We start from the raw sequence: 26367 nt of genomic DNA, 5'->3' as shown, positions 1-26367 counted from the left end.
GAGAGATTGGGGTTTGAGGGCAGAGGGCTCTTCTAGTCACCTTCTCTCCCACTTTAGCCGGAGCATCCCCCGACACCCACAGACCCCGCCTTACCCAGAAGACCTCTATTGTCTGCTTTATACATTGAGATTATGAACCCAATATATTGTTTGAATAAAAGGTTTCTGGTGCTTTCTTTTAAAGAGCCACTTAACTAATGAAGAGAAACAAGAGGCACAGAGAAAGTGATCTGTCCAAGGTCATATAACAAGTGCATCACACAATTCCTGATATCACTAATCCAATCACGTCCATTAGGGGTTGGGGGGCGCTGCCCGGATGCAGCTGCCCCTGGCAGGGCAGTTTAGATGTGTATACTCTGGCTTCACTCCAGCAGCCTCAGTGGGGAGTCGCCAGGCTCCTTTAAACAACATTCCACTAGGACAGGAACAGATGGATAACCCAAGCCAATTAGGAACCAGAAAATCTCCAAGAGGGCGAATGCCCAGAACAGGGGGAGCTCGGGGCAGCAGCCCAGCTCACTGCAAGCCGCACAGTCGAAAACCTTCCTAAAACAACCCCTTGGCTGCCTTGGAGCATAATTTAATCTTCCTTTGATGACTCCGGATCTCGCCCTGCCTCAGGCCTCTCTGAGAGCATCAATAACCGCTGGGCCCAGGTGGGAAGCCGAGGGGCAGGGCGGGACCCAGCTTGACCAGCTGACCCTGACCTGCGGTAGGAGGGAAGCTCAGTCTGGACCCTGCGGGCTGGATGCTGCCTTGGTGGAGAGGGGGGCCCGGGAGGAGAATGGAAAGCCCTCTCCAACCGTAAAGGGGAGCCCTAAGGGGGACCCTCCCTAGCCCCCAAAGCAGGTGGGAAGGGGCAGCTCCCAGGCGTTTCTGGAGGTAGGAACAGAGAGGTAAAAGGAAGCAGGAGTGATATTGAAGACCAGCCTAGGTGACTTTTTTTTTTTTTGAGACATAATCTCCCTTTGTCACCCAGGCTGGAGTGCAGTGGTGCGATCTTGGCTCACTGCAACCTTTGCCTCCCCGGTTCCAGTGATTCTCCTGCCTCAGCTTCCCAAGTAGCTGGGAACTATAGGCGCATGCCACCACGCCCGGCTAATTTTTGTATTTTTAGTAGAGATGGGGTTTCTCCATATTGGCCAGGCTGGTCTCGAACTCCTGACCTTGTGACCCACCCACCTTGACCTCCCAGAGTGCTGGGATTACAGGCGTGAGCCACCACACCCACAGCCTTCTAGGTGACTTTTTAAGGGAGAGGCAATATGTTAATAGTACAGTGCCCCCATAGGCTTCATAGAAAATGTTGGTTCTAAGGGAGGGAATGGGCTTAGGGCCACCCTGCCCTGCCCTGTGCTTCCTGGCTGGGGGATGGTGAGGAGGTCACTTAATCTCTCTTTGCCTCAGTTCCCTAATTATTAATGCTAGACTAGTCACAGGGCTGCCCTGAGGGTTAAACGAGCCTAAGGTTGGTGGCTAGAAGTCGGGGTCTTAGACCGAAGTCTCTGCTGAGGAAAAGACCAGAAGAACAGATAGGCTCTCAGGTGAGACTGGACATTTTGCTTTGTTTTGTTTTGTTTTCTTTGGCTTGTCTGTATTTCCCACATTTTATGCAAGAAACACACATTATTATATAATTAAACTAATATTCAGAGTGAAAATAAAACAGTAAGGACTGCACTTGGTCCCCAGGGGGAAGCGGCTGATCAGGAGAGAGGCCTGTCCATTGAGGGTGGGATGGAAGGGGACCGTTCACCTGTGTCAGAGACACAGACAGGGAGGTCCTGGCTGCTGCCCCAGGGGCCCAGGAGATGGCAGCCCTGCATCCTGGGGGATAGATGAAAGTGACATTTTCTGTCTGGGTATGCCCTAACACGTCCTGAGAGGCAAATCCCCTTCCCCTACTCAGGAGGTGCCAGGCAGGGGAGGCAGCACGAAGGAGAATGCTGCCTGCTCACGGGCACCAGTGTGCTTCCCATTGGTTGTCCTCAGCTCCAAGTCCTCTGAACATCAGTTGAGAAGGACCTTGAACCCTCAGCAGTCAGGCCAGATTCCTTCCCAGACTCTCCCCTCGGTGAGCCTGCCTGGGCTGCTCGCACTGGGTGGATGGACAAAACGGAGGCACCTCTCAGGCTTCCCATTTGGGCCCATGGTGTCCATCCAGCAGCCCTGCTAGGCTCAGCCACGCTGCCCCACCCCCACTGGCCTTCGCTGAGACAGCCCTTTGAGAAGTGCTGGGCTTGGTGGGTCCACAGCACTCTCCCTGCCAGTGATGTTAATCCACAAAAGAAAGTCAAACATTAGCCCGGGAAACAGCTTATGCCTTATATAAGCCCCCCTGGGGGAGGCACAAACACAGCTTGTTAGAGCTGAGCTGCCCAACTACAGCAGCAGCCGGCCCCTAGGACAGAGCAGGGACCTCAACTACACTGATCACCAGCCCCGTCGGACCCAGACCCAGCCACCAGGTGAGGAGGGACGGAGGGCCCCCAGCCCAGGCACCCAGGAATCCTCGGGAATCTCCCGCGGCCAGGCTCTCATTGCGACTGGCCAAGCCACTAGTGCCCTCTGAGACCCACTTCGGGCTCTTACAGATACCCCAGCATGGTGGGCCCAGCCCCAGGGAACTGCCAGAAGCCAGGAGGCTCTGGGCTTGGGGAGGCCTTTCCCACCAGGCAACCTGTACTCTGCTAACCCTGTGTATCTGCCTGGAGCAACTGGGGACATCTGCCACCCACCTCACAATCCGTCCTTTGTAGCCAACATCCAAGGCCGGGCCCCTTGGTCCCTGCTATGTGTCCTGCACTGCTCCGTGCATGCAGCATGTGCGACCAGCCTAGCTGAGCACACACACGCTCGTACTCGCAGGTGCACACACACACAGCACACACCCGAGTTCACACAGCTGTGTCCTTATGCTCCAGCCTAAATGAGCACATACCTATAGATACCTTTGTGTCCACACACCTGGACACACACTTACACCTTTGATCCCATAGCCCTCCATGCAGGTGGGCTCTTCCTCAGGCATCCGCACAAGAACCTGCGGCTCCACACGCCTGAGCTTCCACATCCTTACACAGTCACACACGCACCGCTCCACACACCTGTGCTCGCATAGCCACCTGGTTCACCCTCTCACATATGGTTCCATAGGCCCACGCACCACCAGGCACACGTATACCTCTCCCTGGCCTGTGCCCTGCCCACAGCTCTGGCTCATCTTGCCCCAGTGCCATGACCTTCTCGGAGATCCTGGACCGTGTGGGAAGCATGGGCCGTTTCCAGTTCCTGCATGTAGCCATACTGGGCCTCCCGATCCTCAACATGGCCAACCACAACCTGCTGCAGATCTTCACAGCCGCCACCCCTGTCCACCACTGCCGCCCGCCCCCTAATGCCTCCGCAGGGCCTTGGGTGATCCCCATGGGCCCAAATGGGAAGCCTGAGAGATGCCTCCGTTTTGTACATCCATCCAATGCCAGCCTGCCCAATGACACCCAGAGGTCCACGGAGCCATGCCTGGATGGCTGGGTCTACAACAGCACCAAGGACTCCATTGTGACAGAGGTACGCCTGGGCAAACCCTCTCCCTCCACTTACCCACGTACCCCATACCCTGGCGGGCAGCAGACAAGGCTAGGGTCTGGTGTTCCCAGGAACTGAGGACAGGCCACTGGGCAGGCAAAGAGGAAGGACCTGAGTGCAGAAGTGCCAAGAGCCTTGGCTTCTTCCCACTCGGAGTCCATGCAGTGCTTCAACAAACTGCTACCGAGGGCCTGTTCTGTGACAGGCACAGAGCTCAGCTCTGGGAATACAGAAATGCACCATGCCTGCTCCCAGGGGGTATGCAGCCTGGTGGGGATAGCACCCCTTAAGGAAAATACCACACAAAGAAGTGTAAAATTGCAACTTCAAAGTGACTTTGCACTATGACCTACCCCTGGGGTAGATGTGAGAGTGAGGGCGTGGGGAATGGGCACTGAAGGAATCCTCCCTACACAAAGGCCCCCTGGAACTGAGATAGAAACATCAGCCAAGGGCCAAACAGGCAGTGAGGGAAAGGAGGAAAATTCCATCTTGTGCAAAGGCCCCAAGGTGGGAGGGCTGTGGAGGAGGGACCGCACAGGCTTGAAACGCTCCACAGAAGACCCAGAAAATGTCTCATCCCCACACACAGGCACTCGTGGGTTCACCTCTCGTCCCCGCAGTCCTTCACTGATTCATTGACTCTCTCACCTGCCACCTCAGGGAAATCCAGAGTTAAATCGGACTCTTCAGGGAACTGACAGGCCAGTCAGGAGCCTACGCTAGGATGCAGATGAGAAATTGGGAATTGGCATGTATTGGACATCACTAACTGCCAGGCACATGGGGTGCTTTGTAGACACTGTCTTGCTTGATTCCAACATGATGCTCCGTTGAAGGTGAACTCCATCTCCCCTTACAGAATTTTTAAAAATGAAAAACCTAAGACCCAGAGAAGGGAAATGATTGTCCAGTGCTACATGGCTGGTCAGTTTCAGAACTGGAATTTAGAGCTAAAGCCCATGAGAGGTACAGGGAGACAAATGTTTATGGGAGTCCAAAAGAGGGAGAAACCGTTGGATTCAAGGGAGGCTTCATGGAGGAGGTGGCGTCTGAGCGGTGAGCAGAGACCAGTGTTTTCATCCTCCCTCGGGAACCATGAACCCCTCAAGGGCAGGATCCTGTTTTTCCTCATGAGAAGAGATGTGTTGCAAAGCCCTGGTGCCAAGCACTATATGTCTGTGGGCTCCTGGAGGCCCAGGAGATGTAATCTCTTTAAGAGAAGTATTATCTCCAGTTCGCAGATCAGGAAACTGAGGCTCAGCTTGATTCCATGAACTTCCTATGTTACACATGGCTAGAACCTGGCAGAGGCAGGATTTGAATTTAAGGCTATGTTCAGAGTCTGTGTGATTGCTATTCATTTGTTTAACAAATATTTTTATATAAAGTGCTTACTATGTGCCAGGCATTGTTCTAAGAGCTTCACAGATATTAATACTTTTAACCTTCCTGACAACACTATAAGATAGTTTGTATTGTCATTCTCTCTCTCAGATGGGGAAACTGAAGCACAGAGAGGTTAAGTAGCTTGCTCAAGGTCACATAGCTAGTAAGTTGCAGATTCAGGACCAAACACACACACCTGCACTCCACACCACGACATTTGCTACTCTCATATCCCTAGATTATATCTCCTCCCTGTCATGTTTGCCACTTTTTCCCCCCAGTACCAAGCATAATGCCTGAAACCCATCAAGTATCCATTTACGGACACCCAAGGCATAATACTAAGGACACAAAGTCAAAGAGCCGCTAGCCCTGCCTGCCCTCCAGGAGCACACCGCTAGTGAGACGCAGACCCACACTCAAGGATCCTGGGCAGTTTGGTGGAATACACACGTTTCCCAAGGCAGGGATTTTCTGCCGCTTTGTTTACTACTCTATCTGCAGCAGCTAGAATAGTGCCTGGTACAGGGGAGGTGTTCTGTGGAATGAATGAATGAATGAATATGTGCTTTGTACACTCAGAATGCTCTGAGGCCCAGGAGAGGGTTATCTAATCAGCCTGGAGTGAGGATCAAAGTCAGGCTGGAGTCAGTAATGCCCACACTGTTCATGGAGAGGTGGGAGTTAGTGAGCAGCGCACCCCAGGCAAAAGGAAGGGTGGCGGGGGAGAAGGGTTAAATGCAAAGGCACAGAGGCAAGAAGAAAGACCCAGCACAGTAGCTCATGCCTGTAATCCCAGCAGTTTGGGAGGTGAGAGTTAGTAAGCAGTGAACCCTAGGCAAAAAAAGAGTGGCAGGGAAGGAGGGTCAAATACAAAGGCACAGAAGCAAGAAGAAAGGCCGGGTGCAGTGGCTCACACCTGTAATCCCAGCTACTTTGGGAGGCCAAGGCAGGCAGATGACCTGAGGTCAGGAGTTTGAGACCAGCCTGGCCAATATAGTGAAACCCTGTCTCTACTAAAAACATAAAAATTAGCCAGGTGTGGTCGTGCCCACCTGTAGTCCCAGCTACTCAGGTGGCTGAGACAGGAGAATTGCTTGAACATAGGAGGCAGAGGTTGCAGTGAGCCAAGATCGCACCACTGCACTCCAGCTTGGGTACAGAGCAAGACAACCCCGCCTCAAAAAGTCAAGATTGCAAGGGCCAGGGGAAGGCTGGAGGAGTGAGCAGTAGGATGTGGGGGTCCCCAGACATGGAGCTGGAGAGGGCAGCAAGAGGGCCCATCTTGGATGATACAGAGGTGAAAGTGTAGCCTCTGTCGTAAGGGCAATGGGGAGCCAGTGACTGTGGTGGTGTTAAGCAGGAGAGTGGCACCACAGGTCACCTGCGAAGGCTTGTCACTCTGACTGCCCCTCAGAGTAGTTTGTGGAGTCTTTTAGTCCAGCAGCGGGGAGACCCATTAGCAAGCTGCACAGGGATCCAGGACAGAGACGACAGATAGAAGGGACAGTCAGAATAGACACCAGGAAGGTCAGGAAGTTGGAATCTCTGGGAGCTGGTAACTGAATGCAACTGAATGATGTAGGGAGTGAGGGACAGGGAGGGAGTCAAAGATGCCTCAATAGCCATAAGTAAGTTTCCAAATGTACTTGCCATGCACCTGCGACCTGCGAAGACAAAGAGGAGTAAAACTACCCAGGTCCTCCAAAAACACAGAACCTAGCCAAAGAAACAAAAATCTCACAGGGAACAATTACATCACCATCATCAATAACATTTACTGCATGCTCACACTGTGCCACATGGTTCTAAGCACTTCGGCCACATAAATTCATTTCATCTTCACAATAACCCTCTAAGGTTAGTACCTTTATTATCCCATTTCACAGATGAGGAAACTGAGGGACAGGTCACCGGCCAAAGGCCTCACGTTTCATACAGGATGGAATGAGGAGTCAAAGTCAGGAGTCAGGCTCCAGAGCCTACGGTCCTCAGGAATGCACAACCCCCAACCCACAATCCATAAGGCTGACTGTGCACCCCGCTGCCCAGGGCATCACAGATTGTCCTTCCCTGCCTCTGGTAGCATCTCCAGGGCAGGGACCATGTCTCTCTCACCCATCTCTGTCATCACGGGACTAGATGCATGGCAAGCGCTCAATCAACATTGAATGAAGGACTTGCCCCTCAGAGCCTGGTGGGAGAGACAGACGGGAGGGATGCAGACCCTGCTCACTGCGGGGAAGTGGCTTCCTTTCCAGAAAACCCCTCGAGCAGCCTCTAGGAAGGCCAGACGGAGAGAGAGGTTGCAGGCCTTGAACCCAGTCAAGCATCAGTTCACGCTTGAGCCAGTTCCCAGTCACCATGTCAGCAGCTGAGACAGTTGTGAACCGCCATCCCAACAGGACACCAGAGGTCGCCAGGCCTCAGGGCACTGCACCCTTCTCTGGGTCAGGTCTGGCCCAGGCATTCATCAGGCGCTGGATCCCTGGGACTCTCAGCTGTGAGAGCCCTTAGGAAGCACCCCTGCCCAGCCATGAATGCGTCAGTGGCTAAACCCAGCCAGCCACACTGGTACCGGCACAGCAAGGGCAGACCCTTTCATCTTTCTGTTTCTGGTTCAGCCATAACAAGTCCAGCTCCATGTGCTTGGGTCAGGTTCTGGCGCCCCTTGGCTAGAGACAGAGCAGTGGCTGGACCTTACCTAGAAGTAGGTCTCTGACACAGAGGCAGGGAACCAATACGTTGGCTCCAGGTGAAGAGGGTGGTAATGAGGAAGGCAGGGTATTTGGCGAAGAGCAAGGTCAGTCCAGGTGACACCCGTTAGTAGAAGCAAGGAGTCATCCCGCAAACAGTGAGGGATCGCGCAGCAGAGCTCACAACCTGCCTCTGCCAATGATCAGGAATATCATGATCCCTAGAAGTCTCAGATTCCTCATCCGTAAAAAGGGCTAAGAAAGCAAGTGTGAGGGTTAATGGGGATGACGCAAGCACGGCACTGAGCCCAGGGCCTGGCACACAGCATTCCATTTTCATGTTAGCTGCACTCCTTGCTGGTGCCATGCTTTTTTGCTGTTGTTGTTAATAGGGATGTCTGAGAGCTAGAGGGTTTGTTCCCATCAGAAGAGAAGGGGGATCCCCCAGTAAAAAAGGGTAGCCAGCTCTCGCCATTGTTTCTGGCTCACCCAAGCCCTGACTTTGCCTCCCTCCTCAGCCTGGCCCTCCTCTTCTGCTCAGATCCAGCTCCTCCCCTACAGTCAGCAACCTGGCAAGTGACCTCGCCACTCCAGCTTCAGTCCCCTCATCTGTAGAATGGGGATTTTAAGGATCCTCCCTCTTGGAGTGGGCAAGAGGCCTGGAGGACTGAGCTGGTGGAGTGCGCAAGCCCAGCACTGGGTCTGGACAGGAGTGGAGGCAGTCTCCCTCCCCCTTCTGATCCCCTAAGCTTTCCTGGCAGGGGTGACTACAAATTCCTTTCTCTTGGTGCAGCAGAGAAGGTCAAGATTTTTCAGAATGAGCTTTATTAGGACATTAAGAGGAAACAAAGGCCTTTAAGTCTGGAAAGCATGGGAACACGAGTTCTGGACGCTGGGCTCCCTGGAGAGGCACGTACCCCATAGTCCACACCACTGAACCTCAGCTTGTGGGCCTCAGGGCCTCGGCCGGGCCATGGATGAGCAAGACTCATTTCTCTAAGGGCCCTGGGCTTCCTCTCTGGGCCTTGAACCTCCCTGTCTTGTCTCCAGGGCTGCAAAAAGCCCGTCTCCCACCCTCTCCAGGGTGGAAGAGTGCTCCAAGGAGTCCCCAGGTCGGCTGCTGGAGAAGCAGAGAGGCTGCCTAGTGAGGCCTCCGGGGAGCAGACTTCTACCCGGGGAGGGTCCCCTGCCGAGTCTCTGGTCAGCCACCTCTGACCCTCCTTCATCCCGATCCCCAGTCCTCAGTTGCCCATCTCTCATCTCCAGCAGCACTTCCACTTCACACCCCCATTTGCCCACCCTCAGCCCTGCCGGGGGCTCGTCCTCCCCCATCTCTTTCCTCGCCTCCAATCTGACTCCTGGGAAAAGGCCTGAGAGCCCCCACCCAAACCACTTTTCAAGCCAGCCTGATCCCTATTGACAGCCCTGACCTAGAAAGCCCCTGATTATGTGCACAGGAGGAGCTGGGACCTTCCTATGAGCTCTCCAGGATCAGGAACTCACCAGTAAGCACCCACTATATGCAGGGCCCTGGGCTGGCGTTTGCATCCCTTCTCTCGTGACCCTGCCCATTTTACAGAGGGATATACTGGGCTCAGTACACTGGGCTCAGATCCAGATGGTGGCCTTCCCAGCCACGCTGGTGGGTCAAGCTTTTATAGAAGAAGGGGGGTGTTGAGAGGTCCTGACTACAGAATCCATGCCCTTTTTACTGCATTACCTGTCCTTGTGAGCACAGGCCTTACAATGACTTCATGACATTAACAGTGACAAGAATAATAAGACAGCTATTGTGAATTGAGTGCCTATTGTTTTCCAGGTATAAGTGCTGGATGCTTTTCATTCCTATGTCATTCACAAGCCTGAGAAGCAGGTACTAGGTACCTGTGGGTACTGATGAAGAGGCTGAGCCACACAGAGGTTAAGTAATTGGCCCCAGAACACATAGCTCCTAAGTGGCAGAGCTGGAAACTGATGTCTTTTTGACTGTCCCCAAGATACCTGGCTCATCCTCTCTGGTCCTTGTGCCCCAGCACAGGTTCCTTTGGGGATCCAGGAACGCACATGGGCAGCAGCAATTCTCCCCTAAGCTAGATCTGACCTAGCTCCAAAAGGCCCCTGAACTAAGGCAGGCTATTTCCTTGTTCCTGCTGTAGGGGGTAGGGACCACGTATGTGGTTCCAGGCAGAGCCAGCTCCCCACACACACGGCAGGGCCCCATCCCGCTGATCATGCTCCTGTTCACAAACAGCTCGTCCTGACTCTTTACAGCCCACTTTCTGCCTCATGCTCTGCAGGGGCCACCTGGCCTCGCTTCTTGCTGCTCACTCTTTGGATACGATGTCAGAGCAGCTCATCTGGCTCTGACCTTGACTGCCTCCTTGACCACAATCCCAGCCTATGCTGGGCTATGCTGTCTTACAGTGGCTCAGAGTAACCGCTCCCGTGTATGGTGCCTTTCCTTCAGCAGCCCAGGCCTCAGAACATGGCACGCAGGGAGGCATCGAGGAGATGTGCTCAGGGCCAAGGGCAGCATCTTGGGTCCAACAGACCTGAGTTTGAGTCTCTTTCTTGAAATGAATTAAGCTGTGCTTGAGCAAGCCACTTACCCTCTGAGCCTCAGGTTCTTTGTCTATAAAAAGAGATAACAATAGTACCTACTTTATAAGGTTATTATGGCGTTAATTGCAAAGCTTTCTCCTGAGCATAGTGCTTTTCTCTTTCTTCCCCACCACCTTCCTGATGCATCAGCCCACACAGGAAGGCATGGCAGTGAGTTTCCTACCCTTCCCTTCCAGAACCCAGCTCCCTCGGGGCTCAGCTACATTCCAAGAAAGGAAAAAGATGGTCAACAACACTGAGCTAGGCCAGGCGCAGTGTGGCTCATGCCTGTAATCCCAGCATTTGGGGAGGCTGAGGTGGGTAGATGACCTGAGGTCAGGAGTTTGAGACCAGCCTGGTCCAACATGGTGAAACCTCATCTCTACTAAAAATACAAAAACTAGCCAGGCATGGTAGCGGGTGCCTGTAGTTCCAGCTACTCTGGAGGCTGAGACAGGAGAATTGCATGAACCCGGGAGGCAGAGGTTGCAGTGAGCTGAGATCGCGCCACTGCACTCCAGCCTGGGTGACAGAGTGAGCTTCCATCTTAAAAAAAAAAAAAAGAACACTGAACTAGAATATTGGGAGTGAGAACATTACGTGGAATTGCCAAGTTGATGAGACGGATCAGCCACGGTCATGTCAAGGACTAGACAGAAGCACCAGGAAGTTGAGTAACTAGCTCTGTTCAACCAGCAAGTTACCTTTCTTCCCTCTCTGGGCTTCCTCAATGAAATAAGGATAATTAAATCCAAGGACTCCAAGTGGCACAGCCTATGCATGGAGACATAGTCCAGGGAAACACAAGTCACACTCAACACTTTGAGTAATAATCAAGACATCTGCTATAGGTTTTCTTTTTTTTTTTTTTTTTTTTTTTTTTTTGACACGGAGTCTGGCCTTGTTGCCCAGGCTGGAGTGCAGTGGCCGGATCTCAGCTCACTGCAAGCTCCGCCTCCCGGGTTCACGCCATTCTCCTGCCTCAGCCTCCCGAGTAGCTGGGACTACAGGCGCCCGCCACCTCGCCCGGCTAGTTTTTTGTATTTTTTAGTAGAGACGGGGTTTCACCGTGTTAGCCAGGACGGTCTCGATCTGCTGACCTCGTGATCCGCCCGTCTCGGCCTCCCAAAGTGCTGGGATTACAGGCTTAAGCCACCGCGCCCGGCCTGCTATAGGTTTTCTTAACAGAGCCTCCTTAGGGGCTTTGTACAGAAAGCAGGCCAAAATTCTCCCAGCCCTGTTCACTCATTAATTATTTGCTGAGGAAACATTAACATATACTACGTAGCAACTACTCTGCTAGCCATTAGACATAAAAACTCAAGGCCAGGCGCGGTGGCTCACACTGGTAGTCCCAGCACTTTGGGAGGCCTAGGCAGGTGAATCACGAGGTCAGGAGGTCGAAACCATGCTAGCTAACACGGTGAAATCTCATCTCTACTAAAAAGAAAAATACAAAAACTTAGCCAGGCATGGTGGTGCATGCCTGTAATCCCAGCTACTCAGGAGGCTGATGCAGGAGAATCGCTTGAACCTGGGAGGCAGAGGTTGCAGTGAGCTGAGATTGCACCACTGTACTCCAGCCTGGGTGATAGAGCGAGACTCTGTCTCAAAAAAAAAAAAAAAAAAAAAAAAAACTCAAATGAGACATTCTGTATCCTCAGCAAGATTACAGAATACAGGAGAGCAAACAAGTGAATTAGCAGCTAGAATGCCATGTAATAGGTACCTTACTGGAGGTAAGAACAAGAAAGGGAAATGAGGAACACCTTACCTACCCTGGGCGGCTAGACACTCCTCTCCTCCATTTATCGATCTGACAAACACTTACTGACCACCTGTTTGTACCAGACAACCATAAAAGAAGTTCCTGGCTCTCCAAAAAGATGATATTGACATGAGTTTCAAAAGATTGCCAACATTACTAGAATAAGGGGATCACAACCAACACCAAAGCAAAGAGGAATGCAATAGCCTGGAGGTTCTGCAGTGTAACCTGATTAAATCCAAGGACTCCGCATGGCTCAGACTATCATGGAGACACAGTCAAGGGAAACACAAGTCACACTCTTGATACCTTGAGTAATAATCAAGACATCTGCCATAAGTTTTCTTAACAGGGCCTTCTTAGGGTCTTTGCACAGAAAGCATGCCAAAATTCTCCCTAAATACCTTCCTCTCTCCCAGAAATTCCAGGATGCCTTTAAAATTCTCTCCCATTTTGCTCTACATCTGGTTCCCTATTGCCATGCTTGTCTAGTCCCAATCCTCTTCCGATCAGCCCTTATAAAGCCAGCAGGTCCTTCAAACATTCAGGAGTCATGCCGTATATTAGTTTCCTAGGGCTGCCATAACAAAGCACAACAAATTGGGTGGCTCAGAACAACAGAGATTTTATTGTCTCAGATCTGGAGGCTAGAAGTCCAAACTCAAGGTGTCGGTGTGTCCTCTCCAAAAGCTCTAAGGAAGAATCCTTCCTTGCCTCTGCCAGCTTCTGGTGGTTGCTGGCAACCCTTGGCATTCTCCAGCTTGTAGATGTATCACTCCAATCTCTGCCCCTCTGCATCATAACATCCCCATGTGTCTCTCTCTTTTCTTATAAGAACATGAGTCATGGTGAATTAAGAACCCGCTCTACTTCAGTATAATCTCATCATATTTGACTTAGCTAATTACATCTACGACAACTCTATTCAGAAATGAGGTCATATTCTGATCCATGAATTGTTAACACTTACATGTATTCTTTGGAGGGACACAAGTCAGCCCATAACAGTTGCAGATCTCAGATCTGAGTTTCAGTCTCTGTCTTGAACCACGCCATGCTTGGGTAAGTCACTTACCCTGTGAGATCAGGTTCTTTGCCTATAAAAAGAAATAACATGAGTATCTACTTTATAAGGTTATTATGGCATTATCTGCAAAGCTTTCTCCTGATCTTCAGGGAAGATTTGTGTTGGTCTTCAGGGAAAATAGATTTGTGTTGATCTTTAGGGAAGCCATGGCCACATTTTTCTCATCAGTTCTGATGTGCTTCATTAACCACGAAATCTCTGGAGCAATTTAGAGTGCAATTGAAGTTCAATTTTTTAAAAATATTTAACCACAAAGCACTCCTCCTTCCAAGCTTCAAAACTTCATTGAAGGATGATAATCCTCCAGTAGACAATTTTTCCATAGAAGGTTTTCCAATCTGACTGTGGAAAAAAAATACTTCTCTCCTGCTCACTGGCATGTGGTTATATCCTCAGCACATACAGCCTAGACACTATCCATCTTGACATGCGCTCACTCTGGTGAAATTAGGCAGTTCTCCACATAGCATTTGAAATGTGGGCCCTATGACCGACCTCTCATGTAGACATTGGCAGATCTCTAACTTCTAAGGCTTTCAGTCCCTCTGTTCTATCTGTGGAATGTTCACACATTCAATTCCACAAGTATTTATTGAGTGCCTACTATGTGTTGGGCGCTGTTCTCGACAATGAAAGTACAGTAGTAAACAAAACAGACTAAAAGCCTTATCTTCACCAGGCTGATATTCTTGGGAGAGGAACATGCAATAAACCAAAAAGAGGGAAAATTTTGCAGCATTCTGACGGTATAAGTACTGTGGAGAAAATTAAGTAGGGTAGAGAGGTATAGGCTACTGGGGGTTATAATTGTAAATAGGGAGGTCTCACTGAGAAGATAATATTTGAGCAAAGATCTGAAGGAGGTGCAAGCCAAGTAGCTATCTGGGAGAACATTCTAGAAAAAGAGAACAATATACGTCAAGACTCTGAAGTAGAAGCATGCTTGAAATGTTTATGGAGCAGTAAGGTAAACAATTCAACAAGAGTGGAGTACGTGAGGGAGAGGGCAGTAGCAGGTGAGAGCAGAGAGGTGACAGGGATAAAGATGTTAGCTGATTTTCCAGGGCCTCCTAAGCCATTGTAAGGATTCAGGCATGTTCTAAACAGGACTCAAAGTTTACTCCAGGAATGATATTTTCTATAAATTGCTCCATTTTCTGGTAGAAACCAGCTCATGACAGTTATTCTAAAGCCTACATGATCATGAGCATCATGGTAGAAACCAAGACGCAGCATATCTGGTCTCAGACGGTGGAGCAGGACAGCAGCCTGAAACTATTCCAAGCAGGTCTGACAATTGACCTTCTCATGATCCAAACAGATGATTGATTTCTTAAGGCACTAATTATCATGGAGGTTGGGATAAAAATCTAATTTCCATTTGCAACTTCTTACGGGATGATTCAGGATAGGCTAGGTTATTATAACAACAATAATTCATGGTTTGAAGAATATTGAAGTGTTTCTCTGTCTCACGTAACAGTTCCAAGGTGAGTAGCATTTTAGGCCAGTGGGTGGTTCTGCTCCACAGGGTCATTCAGGGACCCAGACTGACAGCAATTCTCCAGAGTTGTTCTAGTTGTCACCATTCCCACCAACAGGAGGGGAGAAAGCGTGCAAGTCCAGACTAGGGAATCCCTCTTAAGCAGATGACGTGGAAGTAACATCTCTTCTACTCACATTCCATTGTCAAGAACTACATGGCCCCACCCAGTACGAGGTCATCATCGAAATGTGCTATTTACTATGGAAGAAGGGGTGAATGAATTTAGGTGAACGGTAGGTCTGTCCTTTAGATGTTCCTAAAGGGACTTTACACAGCATGCCACAAAGTACCAGAGGTCTCTCTAGATGCCCACTTACATATTCCACCTCACACCCCCTTGCTTCTTTCTTTACCTTTTTCCCTCCCCCATCTCCTCCCAACACACATACCATGCGGACCCCCTTCCCAACTAAAAGGGACCACCGGGCTTGCTGGCCATGCTGGGCCACTCTGAGACAGCTGCAGGACCTGGAGACTCCATCCACCATCATCCTCCCTCACTTGCAGCTGAGGAAAGTGGGAAAGAGCTCCCTGGAATGTGTGGTTCTTCGCCTTTTGGAATGTTTTGCTTCTAAAACATTCTTGTGAGGCATTTCTATTGAATTAAATTCTCCACTTCATTGCACAAGTAATTCAGATGGCTGGAGCAAAGGGTGCATGTTGGGGATTAGCAGATTAGACCAGACAGGTAGGCAGAGGCCAGAGCATGGAGGGCCTCATAAACCTGTGTTAATGGGTCATTATCTTTACCCAAAGGGCAAGGAGAAGCCAGTGAGCACTTTAGGCAAGACCAGGCACCTGATTTGAGTGACGTTTTAGCCCTTCAGGTTATCAGTGAAAGAATGGCTAGGAAGGGATGAGGCCAAAGGGCCAGTAGACCTGTCAAGAGGTTGCTGCGGCAGCCTCATCTGGGCCTCAGTTCCTTTATCTGTAAAATAGGGTGATATTAGCACCTACATAATAAGGTTATTGTGAAGATTAAAGTTAAAACATGGAAAGAGTTTAGAACAGTGCCCAGTACCTAGAATGCCCTCAATAAATATCGGCTGTTATTATTAATCTAAGTGCAAGATGATGAGGGCTACACTAAGGCAGTAGTCGTGGAAATAGAAGAATCCACATTCAAGAAATACAAAAAAGCTAGAATCTTGAAGATCAAGTGATTGTGGAGTAGGAGAGGGAGGAAGGAACCAAGAGGGTTATCAGCATGATCTCACTTATATATGGCATCTAAAAAAAAAAGTCCAATTCACAGAAGTAGAGAGTAGAATGATGGTTACCAGAAGCTCGGGGGGGAAGGGGCTGGAGCAAAGGAATGGGGAGTTACTGATCAAAGGGTACGAAGTTTCAGCTAGATGGGTGGAGTACGTTTTGAGATCTGTTGCACAGCATGACGGCTACAGTCAAGAATAATGATGTATTGTTTATTTCACAATAACTAAAAGGGTGACTTTCAAATGTATCACCACAAAAAATGTCAAGTAAATGAAGTGATGTTAATTAGCTTGATTTCATCACTTCACATTGCATACACATATCAAAACATCACATTGTTTTCATACATGTAAAATAATTATGATTTGTCAATTAAAAATAATATAATTTTTTTTTTTAATAAAAATAAAAAAGAGGCCGGACGTGGTGACTCACATCTGTGATCCCAGCACTTTGGGAGGCCGATCACTTGACGCCAGGAGTTAGAGACTAGCCTGGGCAACATAGTGAGCTCTTGTCCATATAAAATATCCAAAATTAGGCCGGGCGCGGTGGCTCAAGCCTGTAATCCCAGCACTTTGGGAGGCCGAGACGGGCGGATCACGAGGTCAGGAGATCGAGACCATCCTGGCTAACACGGTGAAACCCCGTCTCTACTAAAAATACAAAAAACTAGCCGGGCGACGAGGCGGGCGCCTGTAGTCCCAGCTACTCGGGAGGCTGAGGCAGGAGAATGGCGTGAACCCGGGAGGCGGAGCTTGCAGTGAGCTGAGATCCGGCCACTGCACTCCAGCCTGGGCGACAGAGCGAGACTCCGTCTCAAAAAAAAAAAAAAAAAAAAAAAAAAAAAAAAAATCCAAAATTAGCCAGGTGTGGTCATGCACACCTGTAGTCCCAGCTACTTAGGAGGATGGCTTTAGCCCAGGAGATTGAGGCTTCAGTGAGCCATGATCATGCCACTGTACTCAGCCTGGGCAACAGAGTGAGGCCCTGTCTCAAAAAAAAAATTAACATAATTAATTAATTAAAAATAGAATGTTACCAGTCCCTTAGATTGGGACTTTAATAAGAAGTGGGGTGATAAGTCCCATTAAATCTGGGATGTGCCTGTGACTTTATCCAGGTGGAGTTCTCAACTGGGACCACTGAATCTGCTCCTCTAGGGGTCAGAAGAGAGGTTGGGCTGCAGGTGGAGATTTGGAATCTTCAGCATAAAATAGGAATTGAAGCCATAGGAACAGATGGCATCGCCTGGGGAAAGTGGAGCGAGAGAAGGATTCAGGAAGAGCCCTGGGAAACTTCAAGGGCTAGGCAGAGAGAAAGGAGCCATGAAGGAGAGGAGCGCAGAACAGCAGGAAGCCCGACGGAGGGTGAGATCAGCAGCATCCACATCTTCCAGAGGGCAAGCCAGGCCAGGATTCGGGACGTTGCATTGTACACTGTGACCTTGATAGGCACAGATTCAGTAGACGGGTTGGGGGCAGAATTGAGACATGAAAAGGAGATGAGGATGGAGTGATACCAAGTGCAGCTCCTCGTTCAAAGGAGTTGGCTTTGAAAGGAAGAGAGAAATGAAGTGAATGGGAAAGGAAAGAGGTGTTAAGATGGAGAGATTTGGACACACCTAAATACTGATGAGGAGGAGCAGAGAAAGAGAGACTGGATCTGCAGGAGGAAGAGAGGTGGCAAGGATAGAGGAACGTCCCTGTAGAGGAGAGAAGGCAAGGTCAAGGGGGTAGGCAGAGGGACTGGCCTGGGCTATGTGAGCGGCAGGGAGGAGGCAAACAGGGATGCAGGCAACTTGGAGGGGAGGAAGAAGTTGAGGTCAGACCTCGATGTGGCAGCTGAGTAGACTTTGAGACCCATACGAGAGGCCACACATGCCTGAGGGATGCAGGTCAGGGGCCAGAGTGCCACAGACAAACCAAGGAGCTCTGAGCCAGGCTGAAAAAGGAAATGGTCCTTGGGAGGTAGGGGCTGAGTCAGGACGCTGGGAGAGGAAGCCCACATGTATGAGGGCACAGGCTGAGCATGGCTGAGCAGGCTGTCTACACTGAGTCAGGCTAGCCCTACCTTTCTCTCGTGCAGTGGAACTTGGTGTGCAACTCCAACAAACTGAAGGAGATGGCCCAGTCTATCTTCATGGCAGGCATACTGATTGGAGGGCTCGTGCTTGGAGACCTGTCTGACAGGTGAGACATGGGGGCACAGCCCATGGAGGCATGACCCATGGAGACCCCTCCTTACTCTGCTCCACCCATGCACCCCCAAAGAGGCAAAGAGCTGGGGGAGGGTGGGATGACTCTTGCTGTGTGGCCTTGGGCAAACCTCACTACCTTTCTGGACCATAGCCTTCTCTCCACCCCAAGGCCCTTACAGCTGGAATCTTCCAGCCTTCCTTGTTTTTTTTTTTTTTTCTTAAGACAGAGTCTCACTCTTGTTGCCCCAGCTGGAGTGCAATGGCATGATCTCGGCTCATTGCAACCTCTGCCTCCCGGATTCAAGTGATTCTCCTGCCTCAGCCTCCCAAGTAGCTGGGATTACAGGCGTGTGCCACCACGCCTGGCTAATTTTTGTATTTTTAGTAGAGAAGAGGTTTCACCACGTTGGTCAGGCTGGTCTCGAACTCCTGACCTCAAGTGATCCTCCCATCTTGGCCTCCCAAAGTGCCCAGATTATAGGCATGAGCCACCGTGTCTGGCCTCCAGCCTTCCTTTCTTCCAGGGGTAAAAACCTCCAGGTTTTGGGACACAGCGTAGTGGCTGTGGAGCAGTGGAGGCAGAGAAGATGGACTGCTTAGAGATGGGTGGTCCTTTGACCCCTGCTCAGTCAGCTAAGCTGAGGCGGATGTAGAGGAGATCACTCATTAACTCAAACCTCTAATTGCAAACTTGTCAAAAATAGCAATTACCAAGAAAGCTCTGTCCGGGGAGGGAACTTCATGTGTCCCACAGGAAAAGGTTGGGGGTCGGGTCCAGCCCTTTGCCCCACAGCCTGCAGAGTCACTCCTCTTGGCAGGCACACTGTGGCTAACTCGGCCCCTCCTCTCCTTTGAGCCACAGGTTTGGCCGCAGGCCCATCCTGACCTGCAGCTACCTGCTGCTGGCAGCCAGCGGCTCCGGTGCAGCCTTCAGCCCCACCTTCCCCGTCTACATGGTCTTCCGCTTCCTGTGTGGCTGTGGCATCTCAGGCATTACCCTGAGCACCGTCATCTTGAGTGAGCTGCAGTGGGGCAGGGAGCTGGGCTTTGGGGAGCACCATCCAGAAGCCAAAAGAGAATGGGGTCTGGGTCTGGCTCAACCACAGGCTCCCTGTGACCTTCGTCAAGGTGCCACCCCCTCTCAGGACCTCAGAGGCCTCACTTAAACTTAATTAACTGTGACAACAAACGTAGTAATAGCAGCTATCAGTCTTGAGGACTCACCCTGGGCCTGATACTCTGCTGGGTACACAATCTCCTTCAATAACACCTGCATCAGCGACACTGTTATCCCCATTTTACAGATCAGGAAACTGAGGCAGAACAAGGAAAGTCACTTGCCACTGGAGAAGCAGTAGTTAAGAGCATGAGTTTGGAAACAGACACACCTAGGTTTGAGTCCTACTCCCTTGAGCCTCAGCTGCGGCATCTGTAAAATGGGGATGATGAACTTAGGGTTAGCATCAGAACAGCAGGAAGCCCCAGTGGAGGGCGATATCAATAGCGTCCATGGGGAGGTTATCAGTAGCCGTGGGGATGCAGAAGCTGGTGCCCCTTCACGGGGAGGTGCCTGGGACCTAGCAGAATGCTAATCTGGTCCTTGGACTCCTCCCACAGATGTGGAATGGGTGCCTACCCGGATGCGGGCCATCATGTCGACAGCACTCGGGTACTGCTACACCGTTGGCCAGTTCATTCTGCCCGGCCTGGCCTACGCCATCCCCCAGTGGCGTTGGCTGCAGTTAACTGTGTCCATTCCCTTCTTCATCTTCTTCCTATCATCCTGGTATGTGGCCCTCTCCTCTTCATCTGTTTCCTTAGGTGCCCCAGGGCCAAAAAGGGGAGCCCATACCTGCCCAGGCTGGCCAACTCTGTGTCCCCGGGCACCCTGTCCCAGAGTCAGGGATGGGCACTCCAGGAAAGAGGAATTACATAAACAAATGCATGCTGCAGGAGAGAGCAGGGATGGGGGCATGTGGGGAAGCAGGGCCTGCCTGCAACTGAAGAAGAGGGTAAGTGGAGGTGGATGGGATGGGGACCGGTTGGGAGTGCACAGAAAGCTGGGGGAGGCTGGACTTCATGTGGAGGGAGGTAGAAAGCCACAGAAAGAGTCTGTGGTGCTACAGGCCTGACCAAGTTTCCATCTGTGACATAATAGCCCAGAAGGACAGACCCAACTGAGTGGGGATAACAGACCGATGGGAGGGGACGGTGCAGGGAGGGGGATTCTGGGAGACTAATCTGGGATATACCTTGAAGGAAAAATCTGGAGAATTTGGGACTGCTAGAGTTGAAGTACAAAGGAAAGTTCAAAGAGGAGCCTGAGCCTGGGAACCTGGGAAAATGGAGGTGCCTGGGTCAGAGACCCAGAGTGGGCCGAAAGCTCATTACCAACATGTTGAACCTGAGGCCACACTGAAAGACAGGAAATGGGTCTTCAGAAAGTAGTCAGAGCTGGCCGGGCGCAGTGGCTCATGCCTGTAATCCTAGCACTTTGGGAGGCCGAGGCAGGGGGATCACTTGAGGTCAGGAGTTTGAGACCAGCCTGGCCAACATGGTGAAACCCCATCTCCACTAAAAATACAAACGTTACCCGGGCACAGTGGCGCATGCCTGTAATCCCAGCTACTCAGGAGGCTGAGGCAGGAGAATCGCTTGAACCTAAGAGGTGAAGGTTGCAGGGAGCCAAGGTCATACCACTGCACTCCAGCCTGGGCAACAAAAGCGAAACTTCGTCTCAAATCACAAAAAAAAAAAAAAAAAGTAGAGCCAAAGAGCAGGAAATCCCACAGGAGCTCAGGAAAAGAAGTGAAGTCTTGGAGTGACCTTTTATTGAGTATCTGCTACATGCAAGGCCCATTTTGGGCATCAAACTACATTGTCTGTGATTCTCATGGCTTCTCTGAGTGAGGGAGACATTATTGTCCCCATTTTACAGATGAGGAAACTGAGGCTCAGAGATATAAAGCAATTCCTCAGAGTTACATGAAAAGATCCAAAGCTGGGATGAAACATCAGCTCAGAAATGAGAATAGCAGCTCCCAGAGGGGATGGGCAACCTGGGGCTGAGAGCACTCAGAGTTAGGAGGCGAAATAAGGGTGGGCGATTAGCAGAGTACAGTTGAGAGCCTGGGCCAATTCACTGTGTGACTTGGGGCAAGTCCCATGCACTCTGAGCTTCCAGAATTTTCTAGGTAGCCGGGCGCAGTGGCTCACGCCTATAACCCCAGCACTTTGGAAGGCTGAGGCAAGCGGATCACGGGGTCAGGAGTTTCAGACCAGCCTGGCCAACATAGTGAAACCCCATCTCTACTAAAAACACGAAAAATTAGCCGGGCGTGGTGACACGTGCCTGTAATTCCAGCTACTCAGAGGCTGAGGCAGGAGAATCGCTTGAACCCAGGAGGTGGAGGTTGCAGTGAGCAGAGATCACGCCATTGCACTCCAGCCCAGGCGATAGTGCGAGACTGACTCTGTTTCAAAAAAGAAAAAAAAAAGAAAATGATTTTTCTAGGTAAAATGAAGATAATGTTGCCTGTCACCCAGAGTTTCATGGGTCTGGTACACAGGAAGGCTCACTAACTATAAGCCATTCCTGCCATAATTATCGGGAAGAGGAGGATAGAGTCCAGGCCTTGCCATGGTTTTGGGAGGAAGTCACTGATAATCTTGGTAACAGCAGGCTCAGAAGACCGTCAGGGCAGGAGGAGGGATAGTGATGGGCCCAGGAAGCTGCCACCATCAGCTGGGGCAGTGGCCTGAGGCCAGGTGACCAATGTCCACCCCCTAAGGGCCTCACTGGATCCAGGTCACCCACAGGGGCTACAGCTAAAGCTGACCCCGCCTTGGACCAGACTTCTCCAAACACCACTCCTTTCTCCCCACATCTCAGCCTCTTCCTTTCCTCTTATCCTAGTGACCCTCAGGGACTGCTCAGAATGAGCCAACCTCAAAAGCATAGCCTGGGGGCAAGGGAGAGTGGGGGTGACTGCCCATTTATCAATCCCAAGACCCCATGTTGTGCTCACCCACTCCCCACAACTCCCCCAGCTGAGTTAGTCCTTTGCAGGGAGAATCTGAAGGTTCCAAAGCCTAGTCCCTAACCTCACCTTAGCCTCCATCCCCCTCTCAAGCTGCCCTGTGGGTGCAGCCCTGCCCTGTCTTCTCCAGAGAGGCTGGGAATGCAGCCCAAGGAGGGCTGGGGAGGTGGATGTGCAGGACCCTCCAGCAGTCCAGCCTTGAACATGCCGTCCCCTCCCCAGGCCCCACCTGCCTTGGCCTAGAGCCTGGGGCTCCTAGTTAAGGAAGACACCCAACAATAGCAAGTGGCCCAGGTCGGGGGTGGAGGAAAGGCTCTTCTGGAAGGGGAAGAAGAGAACACTGGAATTTGTGCTGGCTGCAGGCAGCCCAGGTGCAGAGTTTGGCCAAGTTTAAATTCCATGAAACCTGCAGTGAGATAGCTCAGGTTTCTGGTCTTCCTACCCCTTGGCCCTGGCTGTTGATGTTCTTCCAACCTCTCAAAAGGGGCTCTGGAGTGGGAGGAGCCACTGTGACTGGTCTCTGGCCCCCAGGTGGACACCAGAGTCCATACGCTGGTTGGTCCTGACTGGAAAGTCCTCGAAGGCCCTGAAGATACTCCGGCGGGTGGCCGCCTTCAATGGCAAGAAGGAAGAGGGAGAAAGGCTCACCTTGGAGGTAGGGGCTGAGAAGGACTATAGTCTGGGAGCAGAACCCCTGTGCCCCACTCTGGGGCTGGCCCCTCCCCTTGCCTCTGTTTCCCTGGCTCACACCTGATTACCACATCTGATTCCCTGAGTTCCTCTAGAGGCACCAGGCCTGCATCTCCCTCTCTACTTCCTGTCCACCAGCTGGTCATTAATGGCACCCCTCCCCCTCCTCTGCCCCAAGGAGCTCAAACTCAACCTGCAGAAGGAGATCTCCTTGGCCAAGGCCAAGTACACCGCAGCTGACCTGTTCCGGATACCCATGCTGCGCCGCATGACCTTCTGTCTTTCCCTGGCCTGGTAACCCACCTCCTCCCTGCCCGCGCCCCTGGCAGGGGTAATAGACAAGGCCTCCAGCAGGCTCACCTAAGGGCAAGGCCTACGGCATCTGAAAGAGAAGTCAGGGGATCCCCTCTCCTGGGCCACCACAGCCCAGCCCCAACCCCAGAAATCTGCTGCATTCCTGCCCCACACTCAGGTCCAGCCATCAGGGTCTGCTTCCCTCTGGGGTCACAATGCCCCACTCCTCACCCCCAGGACAAATGCTCCAGACACCTTCCCCAGCTCACATCCCTGCTGCTCAGTGTCCCCATGCTCTCCCTCTCTGTCACTGCACCGCTCTGGGTCAGCTCTGTCCTCTGGAACCCCACAGAGCAAGGCTAGACCAATGGGTTTCAGACTTGAAGACAAAAATTATATTTCTCTCAAGTTTTCTCCTCTGTCTGACTTTCTCCAGCTCCCTGAAAGCCCTTTCTGTGACCTGGCTTCTGCTTCCCATCCTGGCCATTTCTTTGTGAATAGGATTCAATTTGTCCAGGAACCCTTCAAAGGGATCCCACAGTTCAGACAGAGGAAGGAAAACATGTGACCCAGGCATACAGCTCTATGCTCACCTCCCCAGTCTGGATGTTAAACTGCTACCCAACCAGGAGAGATCATTTACCGCCTCCTTTGGTCTCCGAGATTCCCTTCAGTCCTGATCTTCTCTAGAGTCAGTTATCAGCACCTTTGCCACCACACCCTGGACCATGCCCACATCAGACATGACCAATCAATCACAGCACTTTCTCCCTGAGCCCAGACACAATCTCAGAGACCTCAAAAGGACACTCAAATAGCCCCCATCATCAGACGCAGTTGGCACAAGAAGTGAAGCTATTCATCATCCTGGTGACCCAATGACCAGCATGGGGAGTGGCCTCTGCCTGGCTGTAGGTGCTAACCAATCCTTCTCTGCCTCTCAGGTTTGCTACCGGTTTTGCCTACTATAGTTTGGCTATGGGTGTGGAAGAATTTGGAGTCAACCTCTACATCCTCCAGATCATCTTTGGTGGGGTCGATATCCCAGCCAAGTTCATCACCATCCTCTCCTTAAGCTATCTGGGCCGGCATACCACTCAGGCCGCTGCCCTACTCCTGGCAGGAGGGGCCATCTTGGCTCTCACCTTTGTGCCCTTGGGTGAGAGACTGGGGCTACCCCAGAACCCTCTGGAAGAGGCTGCCAGGTTGGGCACCAGGGACTTCACTGCTAGCTCTGCTGCTAAGTCACTGTGTTACCTTGAATAACACGGTGAGCAGGTCACTGCACTCTCTGGCGCTCAGGGTCTCTCATCTAGAAAATAATTCAATTGGGCTAGATGACATCAAAGCTTCTTTCCAGATCTGACTTGGACTGGGCAAAGTACGGTGGTATCTGGATACTGTGAAAATTTTTGAAGTATTGGGAGTGTCCTGAGTGATATCACTGTAGAGGATAAGCTGAGATGGTAAAATGACAGAGCTCATGCTCAAGAAAGACCCCACAACCTACTCCATCATGACCTTGGAAAAGCTATGCTTATTTTATATGGGTGTTAGTTGGTCGATACACCTATATCCTTCCAAAAGAACTTGAGGTATTTTAAGACAAGAACAAGAACATATACAACAAAATATAAATGGAAATAGAGGATCAGAGGCAGGGGAAAACACAAATATAGCAGGACACAAGCATGCAAAGCATTAGGAAGAGCGGAAAGACTATTACTCAGCTTTAAGTTTGGATCTGAGCTTCCTGGAAGCCAAAGCAAAAAGGGAGACAAGATCAGCTAAGGAGTGAGAACTCGTGGGTGCTCCCGAAGCCCGAGGCCCACCACATTTTCTTCCCTCTGCAGACTTGCAGACCGTGAGGACAGTATTGGCTGTGTTTGGGAAGGGATGCCTATCCAGCTCCTTCAGCTGCCTCTTCCTCTACACAAGTGAATTATATCCCACAGTCATCAGGTAGGTGCTGGACCTGGGGCCAGGCCCAGCCAGAGGACACAAGTCAGGTGAGACTGTGGCATTTTCCTGTCCTCTGCCCAGGGGAGCCATCCTTTATGAACCCCACACACAGGCTGCCAATCCCTACTCTGAACCCTCGCAGGCAAACAGGTATGGGCGTAAGTAACCTGTGGACCCGTGTGGGAAGCATGTTGTCCCCGCTGGTGAAAATCACGGGTGAGGTACAGCCCTTCATCCCCAATATCATCTACGGGATCACCGCCCTCCTCGGGGGCAGTGCTGCCCTCTTCCTGCCTGAGACCCTGAATCAGCCCTTGCCAGAGACTATCGAAGACCTGGAAAACTGGTCAGTCACTGCCTCTGGCCCCATCAGTGCTCCTCCCTGGGGAAGCAGGTCTGGGCCCAGGGCTTTTCCTGAGCTCTCTGTCCCTAGGTCCCTGCGGGCAAAGAAGCCAAAGCAGGAGCCAGAGGTGGAAAAGGCCTCCCAGAGGATCCCTCTGCAGCCTTACGGACCAGACCTGGGCTCCAGCTGAGGACAACGGAACCCCCTTTCCCTGCCCTCCAGAGACTGATCCTAGCCAGGCACCTTAGGGGTACAGGGAGGCCCCAGATAGGTCCACCCTCCTAGGATGAAGCCTTCTGAGAGCTTGGTGAAGGTGTCTCCATCACCACCACCAGAGCCTCCTGCCCAGCCCTGGCCAGTTCGAAGGTTCAGCCATAGACCTTTCCATACCCATCCCTGCCCTCGTTCTCCCTGCAACCCAGGCCCTGCCATTCTTCTGTCCAGCCCTTCCCCACTGGCCACCTTCCTCCACTGTCCTGGTTCTCTTCCCCTGAGGTCCCCTGATGTCCCCTGGCTCAGTCCTAACAAGACTGAGTCTTAACAAGATAAGAAGTCCTCCCCTTCTTGACTCCCACACTTTTCTTTGATGGGAGGTTTCAATAAACAGCAATAAGAACTCAAGCCATGATGTTCAGGAGTGGGGGTGGGGATGGGAGCTGGCCACTGTGTGGACACGTGAGCATGCGCATCTGTCCATCCACGCTTTCATGTACGACAGGCCTGTGTACAGGCACCACAGGTACATACAAGCTGGACTGATGTGAACATGAGCAAGCATGTGTGAGTGCTCTGAGGTGTGTACACCACACCTGTGCATGAAAATACATGTGTGTGTCTACATGTCTCAGGATGCATGTGAGCAGATAACTGACCACGCCCAGAGTGGCTGCAGACAGAAGCCAGAGCCCCTCCAATCCTGATTCCCTTCCCCTGATCACCCCAAAT

The 26367-nt window shown here is 51.4% G+C and overlaps 1 protein-coding gene across 4 annotated transcripts; it reads left to right on the top strand.

Moving 5' to 3' along the window:
- Positions 1-2354: 2354 nt before the first annotated feature.
- SLC22A8 (solute carrier family 22 member 8) lies at positions 2355-26043 on the top strand. 4 transcript variants are annotated; one of them, XR_749433.1, is made up of 11 exons: positions 2355-2471; positions 3216-3573; positions 17982-18085; positions 18956-19110; positions 19711-19879; positions 22665-22788; positions 23002-23117; positions 24062-24276; positions 24971-25079; positions 25161-25425; positions 25513-26043. XR_749433.1 is itself a non-coding variant. In XM_010376575.1 (11 exons), exons 2-11 carry the CDS (start codon positions 3241-3243, stop codon positions 25610-25612), a joined length of 1500 nt encoding a protein of 499 aa, XP_010374877.1. In that variant the 5' UTR covers positions 2355-2471; positions 3216-3240; the 3' UTR covers positions 25613-26043. The 4 variants fall into 4 exon arrangements, 3 of the variants coding, with proteins under 3 accessions (XP_010374877.1, XP_010374876.1, XP_010374867.1); XM_010376575.1 differs by having other exon boundaries at positions 24062-24147; positions 25222-25425; XM_010376574.1 differs by having other exon boundaries at positions 3237-3573; positions 25222-25425; positions 25513-26041.
- Positions 26044-26367: the final 324 nt, after the last annotated feature.

This window comes from Rhinopithecus roxellana, chromosome 15 (assembly GCF_007565055.1).
Source record: "Rhinopithecus roxellana isolate Shanxi Qingling chromosome 15, ASM756505v1, whole genome shotgun sequence".
Taxonomy (NCBI): Eukaryota; Metazoa; Chordata; class Mammalia; order Primates; family Cercopithecidae; genus Rhinopithecus; species Rhinopithecus roxellana.
Note: the sequence above shows the minus strand (reverse complement) of the source record. Positions and strands in the feature narration are given on the sequence as shown.

Excerpts from the sequence above, each read along its gene's own strand:
- SLC22A8 (XM_010376574.1), top strand. The coding sequence starts at position 3,241 with ATGACCTTCTCGGAGATCCTGGACCGTGTGGGAAGCATGGGCCGTTTC. Across the intron at positions 18,086-18,955 it reads CTTGGAGACCTGTCTGACAG|GTTTGGCCGCAGGCCCATCC; the intron begins GTGAGACATGGG and ends TTTGAGCCACAG. Across the intron at positions 19,880-22,664 it reads ATCTTCTTCCTATCATCCTG|GTGGACACCAGAGTCCATAC; the intron begins GTATGTGGCCCT and ends TCTGGCCCCCAG.